This window comes from Trematomus bernacchii, unplaced genomic scaffold (genome assembly GCF_902827165.1).
Source record: "Trematomus bernacchii unplaced genomic scaffold, fTreBer1.1, whole genome shotgun sequence".
In the NCBI taxonomy this organism is placed as follows: domain Eukaryota; kingdom Metazoa; phylum Chordata; class Actinopteri; order Perciformes; family Nototheniidae; genus Trematomus; species Trematomus bernacchii.
The window spans coordinates 10,956,255-10,972,523 of NW_022987698.1; the positions used below are offsets into that span (position 1 = coordinate 10,956,255).

At 39.1% G+C, this 16,269-nt stretch overlaps 1 protein-coding gene across 1 annotated transcript in view; it reads right to left on the reverse strand.

The window, feature by feature from the left end:
• LOC117489718 (metabotropic glutamate receptor 4-like) overlaps window positions 1-16,269 on the reverse strand; it is a 141,485-nt gene that overhangs the window by 20,539 nt on the left and 104,677 nt on the right. The window contains exon 6 of the mRNA XM_034139239.1: window positions 5,568-5,768. Coding sequence (XP_033995130.1) covers window positions 5,568-5,768 — 201 coding nt within the window. The remainder of the gene's footprint in view (window positions 1-5,567; window positions 5,769-16,269) is intronic.

A 16,269-nucleotide genomic window follows, 5' to 3' on the forward strand; every position in this document is an offset into this window, starting at 1 on the left:
GTACTGTTTCTCATGCAGTTACTCCAAGACTAGTGAAAATATCCCAGCACAGCAGCAAATACTTCAGTCCCATTACCTCTCCTCTTTTTAAAGGTTATCTGTCATCGACTATCATTCCGTGTCCCCTAGAGACCCCGACAGCCCGAGGAGATGTCGCAGAACAATGGCTTTTGGAGCGTGCCAGGTGTATGTATGGCCAATATTAATGCCTTAGGTTTTTAGGAGGCTCTTTGACATTGACCTTTATCAGTTGAGTTTGATTACATGTGAAATCTAAGACACAGAACATGTGCTATGGATATGGTCTTACTCAACTCCTCATGGCTGTGCTTCTCTGCGGAGGAAGAAATGTGAATTATTTTTAGCCGATGTCCACTAGAACTGCTGACAATACACAGAAATGTGTAACAATAGGCTCTTGCTGGCTCAGCCTGAAGAGTGATTCATCACAACAACAACGAAAAATGACCTAGTTTAACATCAATTTCTTGCGATTGCTATTTGTCCGTAAGAAAAAAGAGATGACTATGCTGTGTGTTTACTGGTGTGTAACGTACTAATATCACAACAGAGATAAACATGAAAACCTTTGATAATATAAAATACAATCTGGCAAGCCGGGTCTCCGCAGTGAGGTTGTTTTATGTATCTGGACAAGTTCAATATACTGCTGTGTGCTGATGCAATTAGATAGAGTGTGTAGTGTAACCTTAAGGCAACCCCTCTGGTCAGATGGTGTTGAAACATTAATACATTTTGCCTGCTCAGAACAACATTCAGTTCAAAAGGATCTACTGCACTGGAAATGTATGTCTAAACTTAGCGGCTAAAAATCTTGTCAAAGCCACTTTCTGAAAAGAGCACCACTCAATCGTCATTGTGCAAAGAATCAAATAAAAAACATATCACCCCCACCCTCATCCACCTCCACTGGCTGCCGGTCAAGTCCCGGATTCACTATAAAACACTCCTCCTCACGTACAAGTCCCTCCATACCCTCACCCCCCAGTACTTAACAGACCTCCTACATCCCTACACCCCTTCTCGGAGTCTGCGGTCCTCCGACACGGGCCTGCTCTCCATCCCCCACTCTCGCCTTCGCACTGTGGGTGACAGGGCGTTCAGTGTTGCGGCCCCCACCCTCTGGAATGCACTTCCTCCTGAGATCCGGAACGCTGCCTCACTGGACATCTTCAAATCCTCACTAAAAACCCACCTGTTCCCCTAGTCCTTTCCTGGTCCCCTGGCTTCCTTTATTTTATTTTATTTTGTTCTTGTTTTTGTTCGCTCCTCATTGTCTGTTTTGTTTTGTCTGTCCACCATGTACAGCGACCTTGGGTCCCGTGAAAGGCGCTTTATAAATTCCATTTATTATTATTATTGTTATTATTATTATTATTATCTATGTTTCTGTTGTGCTATTCCAATTTGCACGCCTGAAAAGATAGGCCGATGTCACTTTATATTAACCTGGTGCTCTCGTACTCTCTATTAGGAAAATTGTATCCATCATTGACATATTCTATCTATCAATGTCATCCTTTTTTCTGCGGCAAATAGTTCGTAAAATAAAAAATAAGATGAAAAAAAGAAATACAAAATAAAAGCTGCCATGTTTTCCAGAGAGTTGTTGCATTTTTAAACTACTCTAACTCTTAACTTGTGCCAGGCTCATTTGTGTGAAACAAAATGATATCAAGCTAGAATTAACATTGCTAACGGTGTGCGCAACTGGTAAACCAGCACAAGCCTTTGTTGAAAATGACATTCACCTCGGTTACCCAGACAGAGATAGAGAAGATGTTTTGTCTGGGAAAGAGAGAAGCTGTTTTACAACAGAGAGAATCATTAAGCCCAACATGCTGCCTGTTGGGAACAGCGGCCCATCAGCTGTTTTCCTCCCACATGCTATCGGATTTTGAGCTGCTCAGTTGGTGAAGTTGGAGGTGAGGGCTGTATTAAAGCTTGTTGTTGTGGAGGGGGATTGTTTACTTGTTCTACCTGATTAACTTGATGGCTTTACATTGATCATGAACTGAACAAGTGTTGGGTATTTTGTTGGAGGGATACTGTTTGAACACGAGGACATTTGTACTATAACCATATACTGTACTGTATTTACACACTATGTCAATTCTAAATAAATAAAAACTCTATACATACTCTCTCACTATAGTACCAAATTCAGCAGATTGGTTGCTAAAATAAAAACATACAATGAAAGTGACCCTGAAAGTAGCTTGTGAATAACAAATGGTTTGAAATAAAGAGACTATATATAAGGCTGTATATCTTTATAAAGCTCTTAGACCAGGGGTGCCCAATACGTCGATCAAGATCGACCGGTCGATCGCAAGGGTAGTGTGGGTAGATCGCATGGCATTGAAAAAAAAAGAAGAAAATAAATAAATAAATAAAAACATTTTATTTTTTTTATTTTTTTAAGTTAGCCTATCATCCATCCTTACTATGGCATTTGCCACTTGATTGACATACAGGTAAGCCAGTCTGAGTTGTATTGTGCCATACGGGTTCATGCAGTTATGAGGGGGCCTCACCACCTCATCTGAAGCGCAAATGTGGCGCACTATCATACGCTTATGCGGCGCAATTAGTGTCAGCGCGCCACAGTTTATCCGCCGTTTAGTCCAACTATCACCCCCCCCCCCCCCAGCTCACAATACAGATTGGGCAGGGGCCTGTAGGTAGATCATTTGGGCTTGGTCATTTTAAAAGTAGCTCCCAAGCTTAAAAAGTGTGGGCACCCCTGTCTTCTTTTATTTTTGTGTATACGTGATGTTGAAAAACTACCTTTAATAATTATATCACTAGCCAAATCCGACACTGACTTGACTTTTAGTTTTATTTCCTTTGTTCAGTCTGACATGGTGTCCATGTAATACAATTTCCATTAAAGGTAGGGTAGGTAAGTTTGAGAAACCGGCTCGAGATCGCTAGAATTTGAAAATACACAACCGGAGAAAATCTGCCACTTCCTTACAGAGCCCCTCCTCCAACACACACGAACGCGCACATGACCAATGAGGGCACGAGATAAGTTTGTGCACAGATGGAAGGCTGACAGGCAGGTAGGCCATCCAGTTATTTTAGCCGGGCCGGCTAAAATGATTGGTCGTGCTTTTTACAGTACTACGGCTTCCACAGATGACATTTTATTATGGATTTTTTGTCAAAGCACTTAAGATATTCATTGCTATCGGGATGTTAAGAGCATTCCATGGAATATAACAAAAAGTGTATCTCGAGCCGGTTTCTCAAACTTACCTACCCCACCTTTAAGGAGGGGATTGTTCTTTAGTTGAATTGGAAGCTAACAAATCAGAAGCGATATCCCACTGACATCAGTCGACACAGAAGCTGAAAGACAGCTTACTAGGAACTGTTTTTAAATCTGGGTACAACAACCAGGATACTTTTTTGAGGGTATTTTTGTGGGCCTTTATGTAGGTTTGCTTTCCCCATACATTTTGCCTGAAAAACTCATATTTGTATTTTGTCTCTCTACTGTAAAAAGCTCTTTATTTTTCTCATACTGCCTGTGCTGCAGCACCTCTTTTCACCCTCTGTCTGAAACCAGAGCCCAGTCTGCTCTGATTGGTTTGGTTTGCTGGCCAGCTCTGTTGTGATTGGTCAAGATCTTAGAGATGTGTCGGACATGTGCCGCTCCTTAGCTTATCATGTACAATTTGTTGGAGCGCTAGCCAATAGAAGCGCAAATGTACATAGTGATTTCATTATATCATAAAAGTAAGTGAAGGAGTCCAATGGAAGCGTTTCAGGCAGGTGTGTTGTATAGGCTTTGGTGCATGTAAATGGTGTGTGGGAGAGACACTCCCTCTGGAGGGAACTTTAGGATTTTAGCCTTTACAGACCATTTACATGCACCAAAACCTACTGTATATAACACACTGCAGGAAAAGGAAAAACCCCTATAACAAAGTATAAACATGTGTTGATATAGAGGCATCTTCAATGATTCATCTCTTACATTTTCCATTCATTTAAAAGTGTGCTTAGGGATTCAAATGCAAGTTGGTTCGCCAAAAAGAAACACAAAGGATAAACAGCCGTGCATACAGGATCAGGAAGTGAGATGAGTCATGTGTCCGGTAGAGAACAACACATTGGACTAATGGCTTGTGATTTCCTTTGGCAGCAGTGGTGCAGGGAGACTTTAGTGGTGTGTTTTACAGTGGTATCCTCTCTTTCATTAGAACCTGATCTTCTGAGACGTGAATGCCTTTAAATCACCCATTTTGAAAGCATTATTTATTTTACTTCTCAGAGATGAATTAAACATTGATTGACATTTTGCCAATGCAAGAAGTATGACAAATTAGCTTGAAGAGCAGGAGTTCAAATGAATAATTTATCCGTACAAACACTGCATACTCAAGACTCTGAGAAGGAATTTGAATTGTCTTGAATTGCTTTGCTTTAAACAGACACTGTCTATAAAATGAAGCCGTGGATCACTGCTCTGTGTGTGAAAGCAGTTAATTATTACTCATAATGTGAACTTCACTGATAGCTTGGTATCATGTAGCCACTGGGAGGAAATTGAAAACGTGTCATACAAGAGAAGAAAGAAACTAAGGTTCTGGTTTGTGAAGAATGAGATTTTGATGACGTCTATATGGAGGAAATAATTTTTTGATTTCCAATCATTCTTTTTCCAAGACCCTTGAGGTAATGTACAGCACGTGAAATACATTTGATTTACAACCTTCCAATGTTTCCAGGTGAACAACAATTACTCCTGGAAAGATTGCGATGGTTTAGATCAGTTCCACTGTCAATTCCTTAAAGGGCTGGAGGGCCCTTGCAGACATTTAAAGCCATTTATGCGGACTATGGCTGATAGCCATACAACAAATCATAATTTGAAGGCATTGAAAGGTAAAGAAAGAGGAGGGAGGTAAGCCAGGTATATTAAATGTACATGAAACAATAACATTAAGGAACATAAAACATATGTGATCAAAGGAATGTAAGCCTGGCCTTATAACCTTCTTATTATTAACAATTTATTTTCATTTTGCTCAATAATGCTGTTCCAAAACAATTGATTATTTAACAATGAACTCTTTCATTTTTATAGTGCTTTTCCAGTTGTTACAACCCCTCAAAGTGCTTTTACAGATACAGATAAACAGTCACCCATTCACACCTACTCATTCAGCGGCAGAGGCTGCTTTACTGTACAAGGTTCCACTTGCTCAGGGAGAATCAGATTCACACCCATTCGCACACCGTTGGCCATTGCGACCAATTTGGGTTTAAATATCTTACTGAGGCACAAATGGATGTGGATTGCAGGGTCTGGGAACTACACTAATGTTTGGCAACATCGCTGTAACTTGATATTTCACCACAAAGTGCTGTCCCACTCCAGTTTTTACCATTTCAAGCCCTTACAGCCTCTCGAACTGAGGCGTTTACCAGGTGACACTGGGTAATTGGCCTTAGGGTGGATGTTAACATTTGGTCTTCTTTTTGAAAGGTGAAACACATGCATTCCAGTATTAACAAGTTACGGGACTGACCTGCAAAGTTGAGACGGCGGATGTGCTTGAGCAGATGAGTGCCATTGATCGGATCCATTTTAGCGCAGAGGCCCACCGTCCCCGGGCAGAGCTCCTGGTGCATGTTGTGCAGGGCATGAGCCATCGCATACACTGCATCAATTACAAACTGAACCTTTCCCTCCTGCTCATAAGTGGAGTCCTTTCCTATCCGCTCCTGATCTGTAAAACATAGACAAGTCACATACATTATGACATTGTGCGTACCTACAAATTGCATACATTGTGTTTAAATCAGAGGAAATGCATCCTGTGCCGTCCCTCATTTGGCTCACTGGTAACCATGTCAAGTGTGAGGTTGAATCGGACATTTGTAATAATGTAGTTTCAACTTTCCTGAGGGAGACTGAAAAGGATTTTCAACAAGTGTATTTGAAATAATCAGCCACATCATGCAATCAAGAAAATGTGTTCACTTCAGGACTCAAGGGGTTTCAATGAATGGGTCGAGCTTAAAGAATTATCTACTTGTGACTTTGTCCCTGATCCTCATGTGAAGTGGGCTGATGATGAAGCAGCATATTTTGTGCTTGTCCGGGGCAACTAATATCCATAATGGTAGAAAAAAAAAGATTTTTTCAAGAGATCCATCTTGAAACTCAATTATAGAATAACTTGAGGATACTACTTGTGTTTGCCAACATTCCCTACAACTATCTTTTCGACACTTTTACCCAAGTGAAGACTGCTTTTGGATCATTTCAGGTCGCCTTGGACAATGCTGTGCACTTGCAATGAGCTGAACCTTTTAAATGGAAGGTGTGGCGTTAGTCCAAAAGCCATAGAAGAAAATGCATTGCTCCTCTGTGAGTCTTATTCCGTCTACACCGAATGGGCCTTGCCTCTTGCAATTAGCTAGAAGGTAAATATCTGGATCGCTGCAGAGAAGCGAATCAATTCCAATATCTGGAGTGCAAGGTTTTTCTCCTCCGGGAAATCTCATCAGTTAAAAACAAAAGCTCTTTCTCGTCTCACCGGCAGGAACACATGGATTTCCCTCTGAGTGATTCTGTACACATTAGGCCCTGGACCTACATGTCTATTCCAATAACTGTTACCTAGGTATATGCCCCATGCCATTTTCCATTATCAACTTTTTCAAATGGTTATATATATGTCCCATTGTGATCGAATCCTGACACGCTTGACTGAGTGTCCAACTGGGAATTAAGAGAGGCAGACAATTGAGACATCCATTCAGTGGACAGGGATAATCCGCTCCAAGGCTCAATGTAATGACTTGTGATAGAGGTTTATTAATCCTGACCCAGGTTGTTCCATAGGTTTTTGTGGTCGTTAATTGCTATGAGAAGGTGAAGTCTGAGAGGAAGATACAACATGCCAATCCCAACTCCTTCTTTCTCCTCATGAGCCTCACATCAAAAAGCCTTGTCAATGTCACTCTGCTGTATGTGCAGAGGAGATTAATAATAGCAGGTGTGTTCAATTGAGATTAACAGTAGCCTAATTACCCGGGATGAGCTAATGATGGAACTGCATATATGTATAAACACGCCAAATGGAAGCATTAATTCAGCTTTGCCAGGTAATAAGCACACAGAGGGAAACATGCTGCTGAAATGTCCTAAATAATTTCAGCAGACTCTGAGAAGGAATTTTAATTGTCTTTTTGAAATGTCCTAAATAATTGCTAAATAATTGCTATTCCACATGATCTGCATGATCTGTTTCCCTCCATATTTACAAAAAAATAAAAATGAAAGTCCCAACAGCTATTTGATGGATTAGCATAAAAATCACGAAATAAAATTGTAAGAAATTTGGTTTGGCGGTATAATATATTTTAAAAAGTCTATAAGATGTGTTTGTATAATGTATTGATAAAATAGAGAGCTTTTCCTACACTTTACAAAAATGTAAAGACCGAGTATAAAGTAAAACATGCAAATGTGTTCAAAAGTGTATGTTTTTCTATCAGTGGAAATTGTGTCCTTTATTTTTATTTATTTTTATTTAACCTTTATTTAACCAGATAAAAAACATTGAGATAAAATCTCATTTTCAATGCTGACCTGGCCAAGAAGGCAGCAACGTTACACATAACACATAACACAAACATATAAAATACAGAGAACATAAAGAAAACAAAAGACGAAAAAGCAGTCACTACATTGTGCACATTAGGACAATAAAAAAAGTACACTACTTGTTACTGCAAGAGCAGCTGGTGGTGAGGACTTCAGACAACTTCAATTTAAAACATGCTATAGAGACAAGTGCCCTCAGTTTAAGGCGTGATTGAAGGTCATTCCAAGACCAAGGACCATAATAAGAAAGACTCCTTTTTCCAGCCTCAGTCCGCACAGTAGGTACCTGGAACCGTATCCAGGCACTGGATCTGAGTTTGTAAGAGTCACAAACTGGAGCAAATCTGACACATATGTAGAGTGGAAGCTTACCTAAAATGGCTTTATACATTAATAAAAACCAGTGCTGCATCCTACGCATAGTAAGTGAGGACCATCCAGTTAGGCTATACAATGTGCAATGATGAGTCCTATAGGGTGCATTTGATATATAACGCAGTGCAGCATGGTAAAGTGGGTCAAGTTTGGCCAAAACAGTGGGACAGGCAAATCTATAAATGGTATCACCGTAGTCCAGCTGGGACAGGAATAAGCCAGAGACCAACCTTTTACGGGATGAAATTGAAAAACAACATTTAAATCTGAAAAGGAAGCCAAGAGTGAATTTCAATTTCTTTGTTAAAACTTCAATATGGTGTTTAAAGTTCAGATTACTGTCCAACCAAAAGCCCAGATATTTGTAGGTATCAACAAATTCAACAGAAACGCCATCAAGGGTGTCAATGGAGAGGCAAGAAGAGGACGCTGACTTGGGAGCAAAAAGCATTGCTTTGGTTTTCTTACTGTTCAATAGCAGTTTAGAATCAAGAAGCGCATGCTGCAGCGTGATAAAATCTGATTTTAAATTGGAAACGGCCATATCCAGAGAAGGAGCACATGAGTATACAATAGTGTCATCAGCATACATATGATAGGTAGAAAATTGCATCTGATTACAAATAGTGTTTACATATAATGAAAAGAGCAAGGGCCCCAAGATAGAGCCCTGTGGAACTCCCTTCTCCAAGGTGACAGGGTCAGAGACAGTACTACCCAACCTGACGCATTGAGTGCGGTCGGTTAGATAACTCTGAAACCAGCAAATGGCATTGTGACCGAAACTAGACACCAACATAACATTAGACATAATGTGGTGATCAACAGTGTCAAATGCTTTGGCTAGGTCAATAAACAATGCAACACAAACTGATTTCTTATCCAAAGCAGCCTTAATATCGTCTAAGACTTTCAGACTGGCAGTCACAGTACTGTGCTTTGATCTGAATCCAGATTGCATAGGGTTAAGGATGTTGTGTGAATTTAAAAAAAGTTTTAGCTGAGTAGAAACAAGGGACTCAAGAATCTTTGATAACACAGAAAGATTTGAGATAGGACGATAGTTATTCAACTCCGTGGGATCACCAGCTTTCAAGAGGGGCGATACCAGAGCTTGCTTCCACACAGCTGGCAGTGTGTGAGTGGACAGGGAGAGATTAAAAATATCAGTTACTGGTTGTGCTATAATCTGAGCTGCAATTTTTAAAAAGAACGGGTCAAGGCCCATTATTAGGAATCACAGACCCAATGTCAAAAAAGGAAGAATTAAAGGAGGCTTTCACAGCAATTTGTTGATTGGATTTTCCTTGCCTTATAAAGCCGATTTATCATTTCTAACATTTAAAGCACTTAACATTTCTGAATTATAGATAAATAAAGCAATAAAAACCCATTTACCTTTTATATTAGGATAATTAGTCCAAGCATATTTTAGTATATATTAAAGTGCAATGAAATGCATCTGTCCAGGCTCTCTAATCCACTTTTAAACATTATCAAAGAATACATTTCAGACAACAACAACAAATACATCACTGTTAGTCAAGTAAAGTGCTCATGCGTTTTTTAAAGTGCACTTATAATCGAACAAGCAATATGTGCATGTGCTGCATTCATACTTCTATTTACTGGCACCATTTTGATCTGCCTCATGCAGCCAAAAACAGAGTCAACAGTAAAAGTCCTGGTAAAATAGATGTTACTAAGGAATGATTCATCTTGTCATGTAACACTTTACAGTGCCCAATCAATAAGTGGAACAAGGTGACACCAGAAAAAATTCTCTCGTAAATACATGTTCACCTTGTCCCTGCATGTTTATAATTACCATAATTACCCTTATTCATAATCTTACCTGTGGTGCGGAGTTAAGTGATATAATTAATCATTAGGATGTACTGTATTTGTATGTAGTGGTTTCTGTGAAAATACAGCCACATTTTCTGTCTGAGAACCTCAAAATAAATATTACATTTGCCATGTAAAAAGCATGAGGTTTTCTATTCACTCTACGTCTATGACCCGAGTTCACATATATAGATTATAATGTATTCATGTAGATAATGGTGACGCATAACCAAAGCTTTTGTGACAGAACACTCATTTTTCATGCAACAACTGTCGTCTTAAGGTTCAAGCAATTTTCTATGGCCACTTCAATCTGAAAGAGTTCTAGCCCACAAATCAGCAAAGGTCTCCCTCTGTTAGCCATCTCTCGTTCACTTCATCTTCAGCTCCAGAGGCGTTTCAATGCCCCGATTATCTCATGAGCTTTGAAATGCATGAATTATTGTTAGAGGTTACGGCTCAGTAATTAAGGGCCACAGGGCCTTGATTGGACAGAGATTGTCAACGTTTGGCCGACATGCCTGTGCCATGGGGAATCCTGCGAGCCGGAGTGGGTGTGAGAGTGATGTGAGCGTGATATTTCTCTAGCAGGCTTGGCAGACCACCCACACTAACTTTGCATTGTCTCCTCTTCATAAGACCATTTCCCTCTTCCCTCCGTCTCTCCCCCTCGCTCTCTCCTCATTGGCATTTTGGCTCTATCGCACACATTTTCCAGGCCAATGTTTTGCTTTTAGAGAAATCCATTCCGATTAAGCAAAGCAGCAGCAAAGTGTGGGTCTCTTCTTCTCCGAGATGTCACACAAGACATTTTGTGACAGTGTGTGTGGGCTGAGACCTTTGACCATTTTTTCATCTTGTGAATGGCCACAGGCCACTCAGTACTTCCTGCCAAAACAGTTGGGCTGCCTCTTAAATTAATCTGACACTTGTGCTGTGTGTGTGGGACTTCTATCTTTTATCGGTTCATCCTAAAATTTGACTTTATATGTTATGTCTGAATTTATGTTTTAGGGCAAATATTTTCCTGATTGATTAGTCTGTAAAATATGTTTTCAACTAAATGGGTATTATTTAGACAATGCAATATATGTTGAGCAGTGAAACATGTCTGTTAGGTTTCCTAGAGCCAAAGATGATGTCATTTAAAAAAGTGATCCAACTAAAACTCAAATCTATTACATTTGTCAGGATTTAAAACAGAAAAAATAAGATTACGTTTTAATTATAAATCACAACATTAATGATTTAGTTTACTGAAATGTAAGTCGACAAATATTGATGTTTATTAGCTGAGACGAAACAAGCCAGTTAATTTAGTAAGCCTTAATCAACATTCTTTGAGCTGGACAGAGCTCAAAATAGAAACTTGTTCTGGTTTTGGTATATTGCCCAGATTAAAATTGAATCTCTCAAAACTACTTGTTAAATCTAGCCACCACAACACAATGGATGCTTGGAAGTGTTTTGGATGAGAAAGCAATGCACATGCCTGGTTTATCTGCATTGCTGTGTTTCCTGCTGCTCCACCATCATTAATATGCAGGAGAAACAAGTAGCCTGTGAGACGGGTCTCTGCTCTACCTTACCCCGCTATCTCCATTAATCTATATCAGTATTACATCTCCCTCATTCACATCAAAAAGACAAGTCTCCTCTTTTTTCCCAGTCACTCCTGTTCTCCTTATCCTCTGATCACGTTGAGTAGTCTAACCCTCTCAGGACACTGATCATTCTGCAGCATGCCCCATGTAGTTCTCTCACAGCTGCTCAGAGACTCTGCAAAGCTCTCCACCGGTGGAGAGGCACCACACAAGTGTCACACTTTAACCTCAAATAAACGCTGCGAGACTCTCAATCCACATGAAGTAGAGCTGATAGTGAAGTTTTAACACTTAAATGTCAGTAATGACACTGGCAGAGAGGAGCTAGCGACTGCATTATAAGGTGTCTACAGCAATCACTCCGACAAGAGTGAAGGTGTTTATTATGGTAAGACTCATGAAATGAACTCCTGCACCGAGGGTGTATAAATCATGTGAAATACACAGACTTTAAAAGTACAGATAATTAGTCAAGTATATTATCATGTAAGGATCATTTGCTTTTACATTAACTTTCACTGGTTTTTGATGTCTTACAGCATTAGTGATCACTTCAGTCAATTATTTGGTTGACTGCTCAAGATTTATGTGAAGTGGCTCTCATTAACGTTTTCTAACATCGTGGCAGAACTTCAATTTGTTCAGTTTTCATTCTTGTGCATTTAGTTGTATGTGCTCGTAATGTTTGAAGGCTTCTTGTCTTGTTTAAAAAACATGCAGATAGAATACAAATCAAGTGAACAGCTTCACAGTTTCATGCTACTTGTATATTTTTAAAAGATGATATTTTATCCTGATCTTAATGGTTTTCATGATGACTAAAAATAACAACCAAACATTTGTGTATCCAAAGTATTTTTTGTGAACAATTTGAAAAAACAACGATAAAAGATGTTTGAAGATAAGACAAACACACATATCGAATTGATCCCACTAACAGTTACTGCCTGTGTGTTTCACTAGGTTACATGTCCATCCACTATAAGCACTAAAGCATTGTTAACTGTAAAGAAAACTGAAACTATTGTCTGTCCTTTATAACCTATGCTGGGATGTTCTTAAGCAAACTTCCCCTTTAAAAAACTAAATCGTGATATTACGTATCTTCACTGTTCCAATGAATGAATATAGATGATTGGAAATATTCCAGTAACCTTACGTATTATGACTCCAGGGACAGATACATAAAACTCTCTTGAGACTAAAAGCTTATGTATGCACAACAGCAGAAAAAACACTGTATTGGTGCCAAATTGAAACCTCTGCTGCGCACACACACTGCTCTATATGTTACACCTGAGTTATGTGAACAAGTTTGGAGTGTTATTCATGGCGCTGATCAGACAGCATGCTCCTGAACCGTCACTGGAGCTCGCCAAGGAGCTCATCTGTGTTCTCGCCAGCTCTCCTGCTGGCAGGTAACCAGAGGTCACTCCTTCCAATCTCCAGACTAATTCATCTATCAGCGTTATCTTCTCGTCCTGAGTGTTTTACTACGTATAACCCTCTGTGTTCTCTTGTGTGCGGGCTGCGGAGACGATGCCAGCCGTTGGTTTCACAGCCCACCTCTCGAGTAAAAGTTTTAGTTTCTCTCTAGTGCATTTATTTTTGTGAATTTGTATTGTTTTAGTTGTTTACAATTAGACAAGCCCTTCCTTTGTTAAATCCACAGTAAATTAATTAATAAGCATCAATGATCTCCTGAGTTTTGAATCACTACACTGTAATCCTCTCTTTTCATTGGACGTTATCATAGACACCATTACAGCAAATGTGAACCTGATGATCACTCCTAAAATTACACATCAATAACCCTTTGAAACCGGATACAAAATCACTATAGCAACGTTCAGGTTACAGAGGTTTATGTTATTTTCCCAATTTCCAGTCTTTCTGCCTAGTATGTTCACATTTATGTTTAAAGTTTTCCTTATTTAACGTCTATGTGAACAGATCTTTGCCGACACATGCAACGAACAATATCACACAATACTTGTCATATGTTGAGGATGAGGGTATAAAGATGAATGTGGAGGGAGAGGTGTAGGTGAAGGTTTTTCTGAAGAACAGTTCCTCCTCAACTTGAGGATGTCCATAATCCAGGGCTCAGCCTCTTAAGACAGGGCTGTTGTGGCCCGACTCAAAAGGTCATCAGTGTCAGAAAGTGTCTGGCACTTTGGTTGTTCGAATGTCGTTTCAACCAATCACAATGACCCTTTATGGTGAGTGATCTCCTGTCACACATGAATTCTGTTATGACTTTCTCACAGCAGATCGGATTAGAAAGAAATGAGTCCGCACTACGCCAATGTGTGAAAGAGTTGTTTTGGGGCCATATTTGGTTGTATAGTGAATGCAGCCTTTATTACATCTGGCACCAATGTCCAAGCAGCTTTTACATTGTTATGCACAGCAGGATAAGGCAAAAGTCATAATCTATTACTTGGTTTAGTCAATTTTATTATATGAAGCAATGTCAATATAGAAAGTGATAAAACGTTTTCCAGGAGCTTAATTGAGAAACCTTTTAGTCGGATAAGAATGTCAGATTTTATAGAAACTCAGCTAATTAACTACCTGACAAATCAACGTTTTTCATCACATTGATATTATAAAGATAACGGGCTTTCATTATAAGGGATATTAAACGCATGGTATAAATGATACGGACACTTCTCTGAGAGTAAACACATTACTGTCAGCCTCTATATCTTATCACACAATCATAATGAACAGCCATTAGCGGTGCATGCATACAGCACTGTGCGACAATGACAACTCAGCTGCTGCTACACCTTGCTAACAGCTACACCTGGAGTGTAACACATTATAAAAAGCACTGCAATTTCCTGCATGACGGCCTCCATGGTTTGTTGGAACTGTAATGATGTAAATATCTATTGTGTGTGTAGCACAGGCCATAATGAAGTTATGTGACACTGTAATACTGTTCTTTGATGTCTTTATTACATTACTCCCTACTCGCTGTAAATGAAACCATCTTAAAATGAATACTAAAAAAGCAATAGCTTTCATTTCAAATGTGTGAGTGCATAATGTAGGAGCATACACTCCAAGGCAAAATCCTGTCATATTTGAAAAATAAATATAATCTGAAATTGAATATTTGTATGCAAATGCAAATAGTAGTATGAGCTCAGTCCTCAGGTGGCTTCCGCACTTTGGGAGGGTCGGCCTCTGCACTTTGGGAGGGTCAACATTGTAGACTGCAGATAAAAGGCCTTAAAATAAGTCAATTATACCAACGATTAGTGTCGTAAGAGTCCAATTACAGAGCTTAAAGTTCTGCTGTCCAGGGTAAAGGCTGTGTGAGGTTAAAAGCCTTTAGACCCTGAATGAGCTATTGAGGTCATCGCTGTTGTATTTCTATATAATCAAGAAGACTGGAGTGTCGTATGTCATTCTTAGATTACAGTTACAATACATTTATCTGACGCTTTTATCTAAAACAACTTACAATAAGTGCATGATGCAACCATGAAGAAACAAACTCAAAAGCAAGAGCAGGAATATTTCCTATCTATAAAGCCACCCAGATTAAGTGCTAATGCATTAGCTTCACTTAAAGCTGGACCTTGCTAAGTGCTACATACAGAAGAGAGATTTCCAGTCTGCGATGAAGGACTGAGGTGTAGCCAGGACTGAAAACAGTTGTGTTTTTGTTAAGTGGTACCTGGGTCCCACTCGCAGTAAGGCAGCATCTAGCTGATTGGCCAATGCATTTCTTAGGAGAAAATGTGTATATTTAGAACGGGAAAAATACTTATAAACCAGAGGCTGCCCCCACTTTGCCTTGCTGTAGGCATAACCCGTATGGACCCTTTTGGTCACATGTTGTCACATGTCCTAACTATATAATTAATCCTATTTTTCTGAGAATCTATAGAGTTGGCCTCTTGTTAATGTTACCTAACTGTTGGGAAAATACTGAATGTACTCTTTCTATATCAGAGTCATGATAGGCCTAACTGTAGCTGTGTACGTAACGTAACCAGATGTATGATTACATGGATGACGCTCATTTCAATTGTTTTAAAGTGTGGGCTGTGCTAGAAATATTTTGAAATGAAGAAATGTACTAACGATACTTTAACGTTAATGTTAGCTAATTTGTGTATGTATTTAATGTTATGTAATGTTTTTCATAGCTATAGCTGATGTGTTAGTCATATACAAACATGTAGTTTTTGAAATTGCTGTATATGAAGCTAATGTGAAAACAAGAAGGTAAATCCTCACAAGCATTATAAAATGACATTTTAACATCAGCTCCCCTGCTAGCTTCAAGTAGATTCCTGTAAAACTGTACTATTCGTTATTTTTTAAGTTCAATTTATTTGATTGTTTGACTATTTGCTTCAACTTGCTCTGACAGTAAATACTGTATGCATTTTGTGGCCATACACAAATGCTGGCTCTGCTAAATATTACTATCAGGAATATCTTAATTGCCGCCCTAATTATCTGAGAATAATTATACATACATGTATAAAGTTATCCACTCAAATAAGAAGCATGTGTCTTACATAACGTCTCACATTAAATGACCTTCATTTTCATGTCTATTCTTTTGTGTTTATTAGGGTCAAGCTTATTTTTATATTAACTATTATTAGAGCAACAGAGGGTAACTGAGAGTAACGCTGGATATTCCTGAGAAGTAATTAAAAACTAAGACATAACTATTAAGATTAAGCATCTGTGAGGAATTCCCCAGAGACTGATATGTTGTCTCTCATCTTTTAAATACATATGTTGGACTACCTA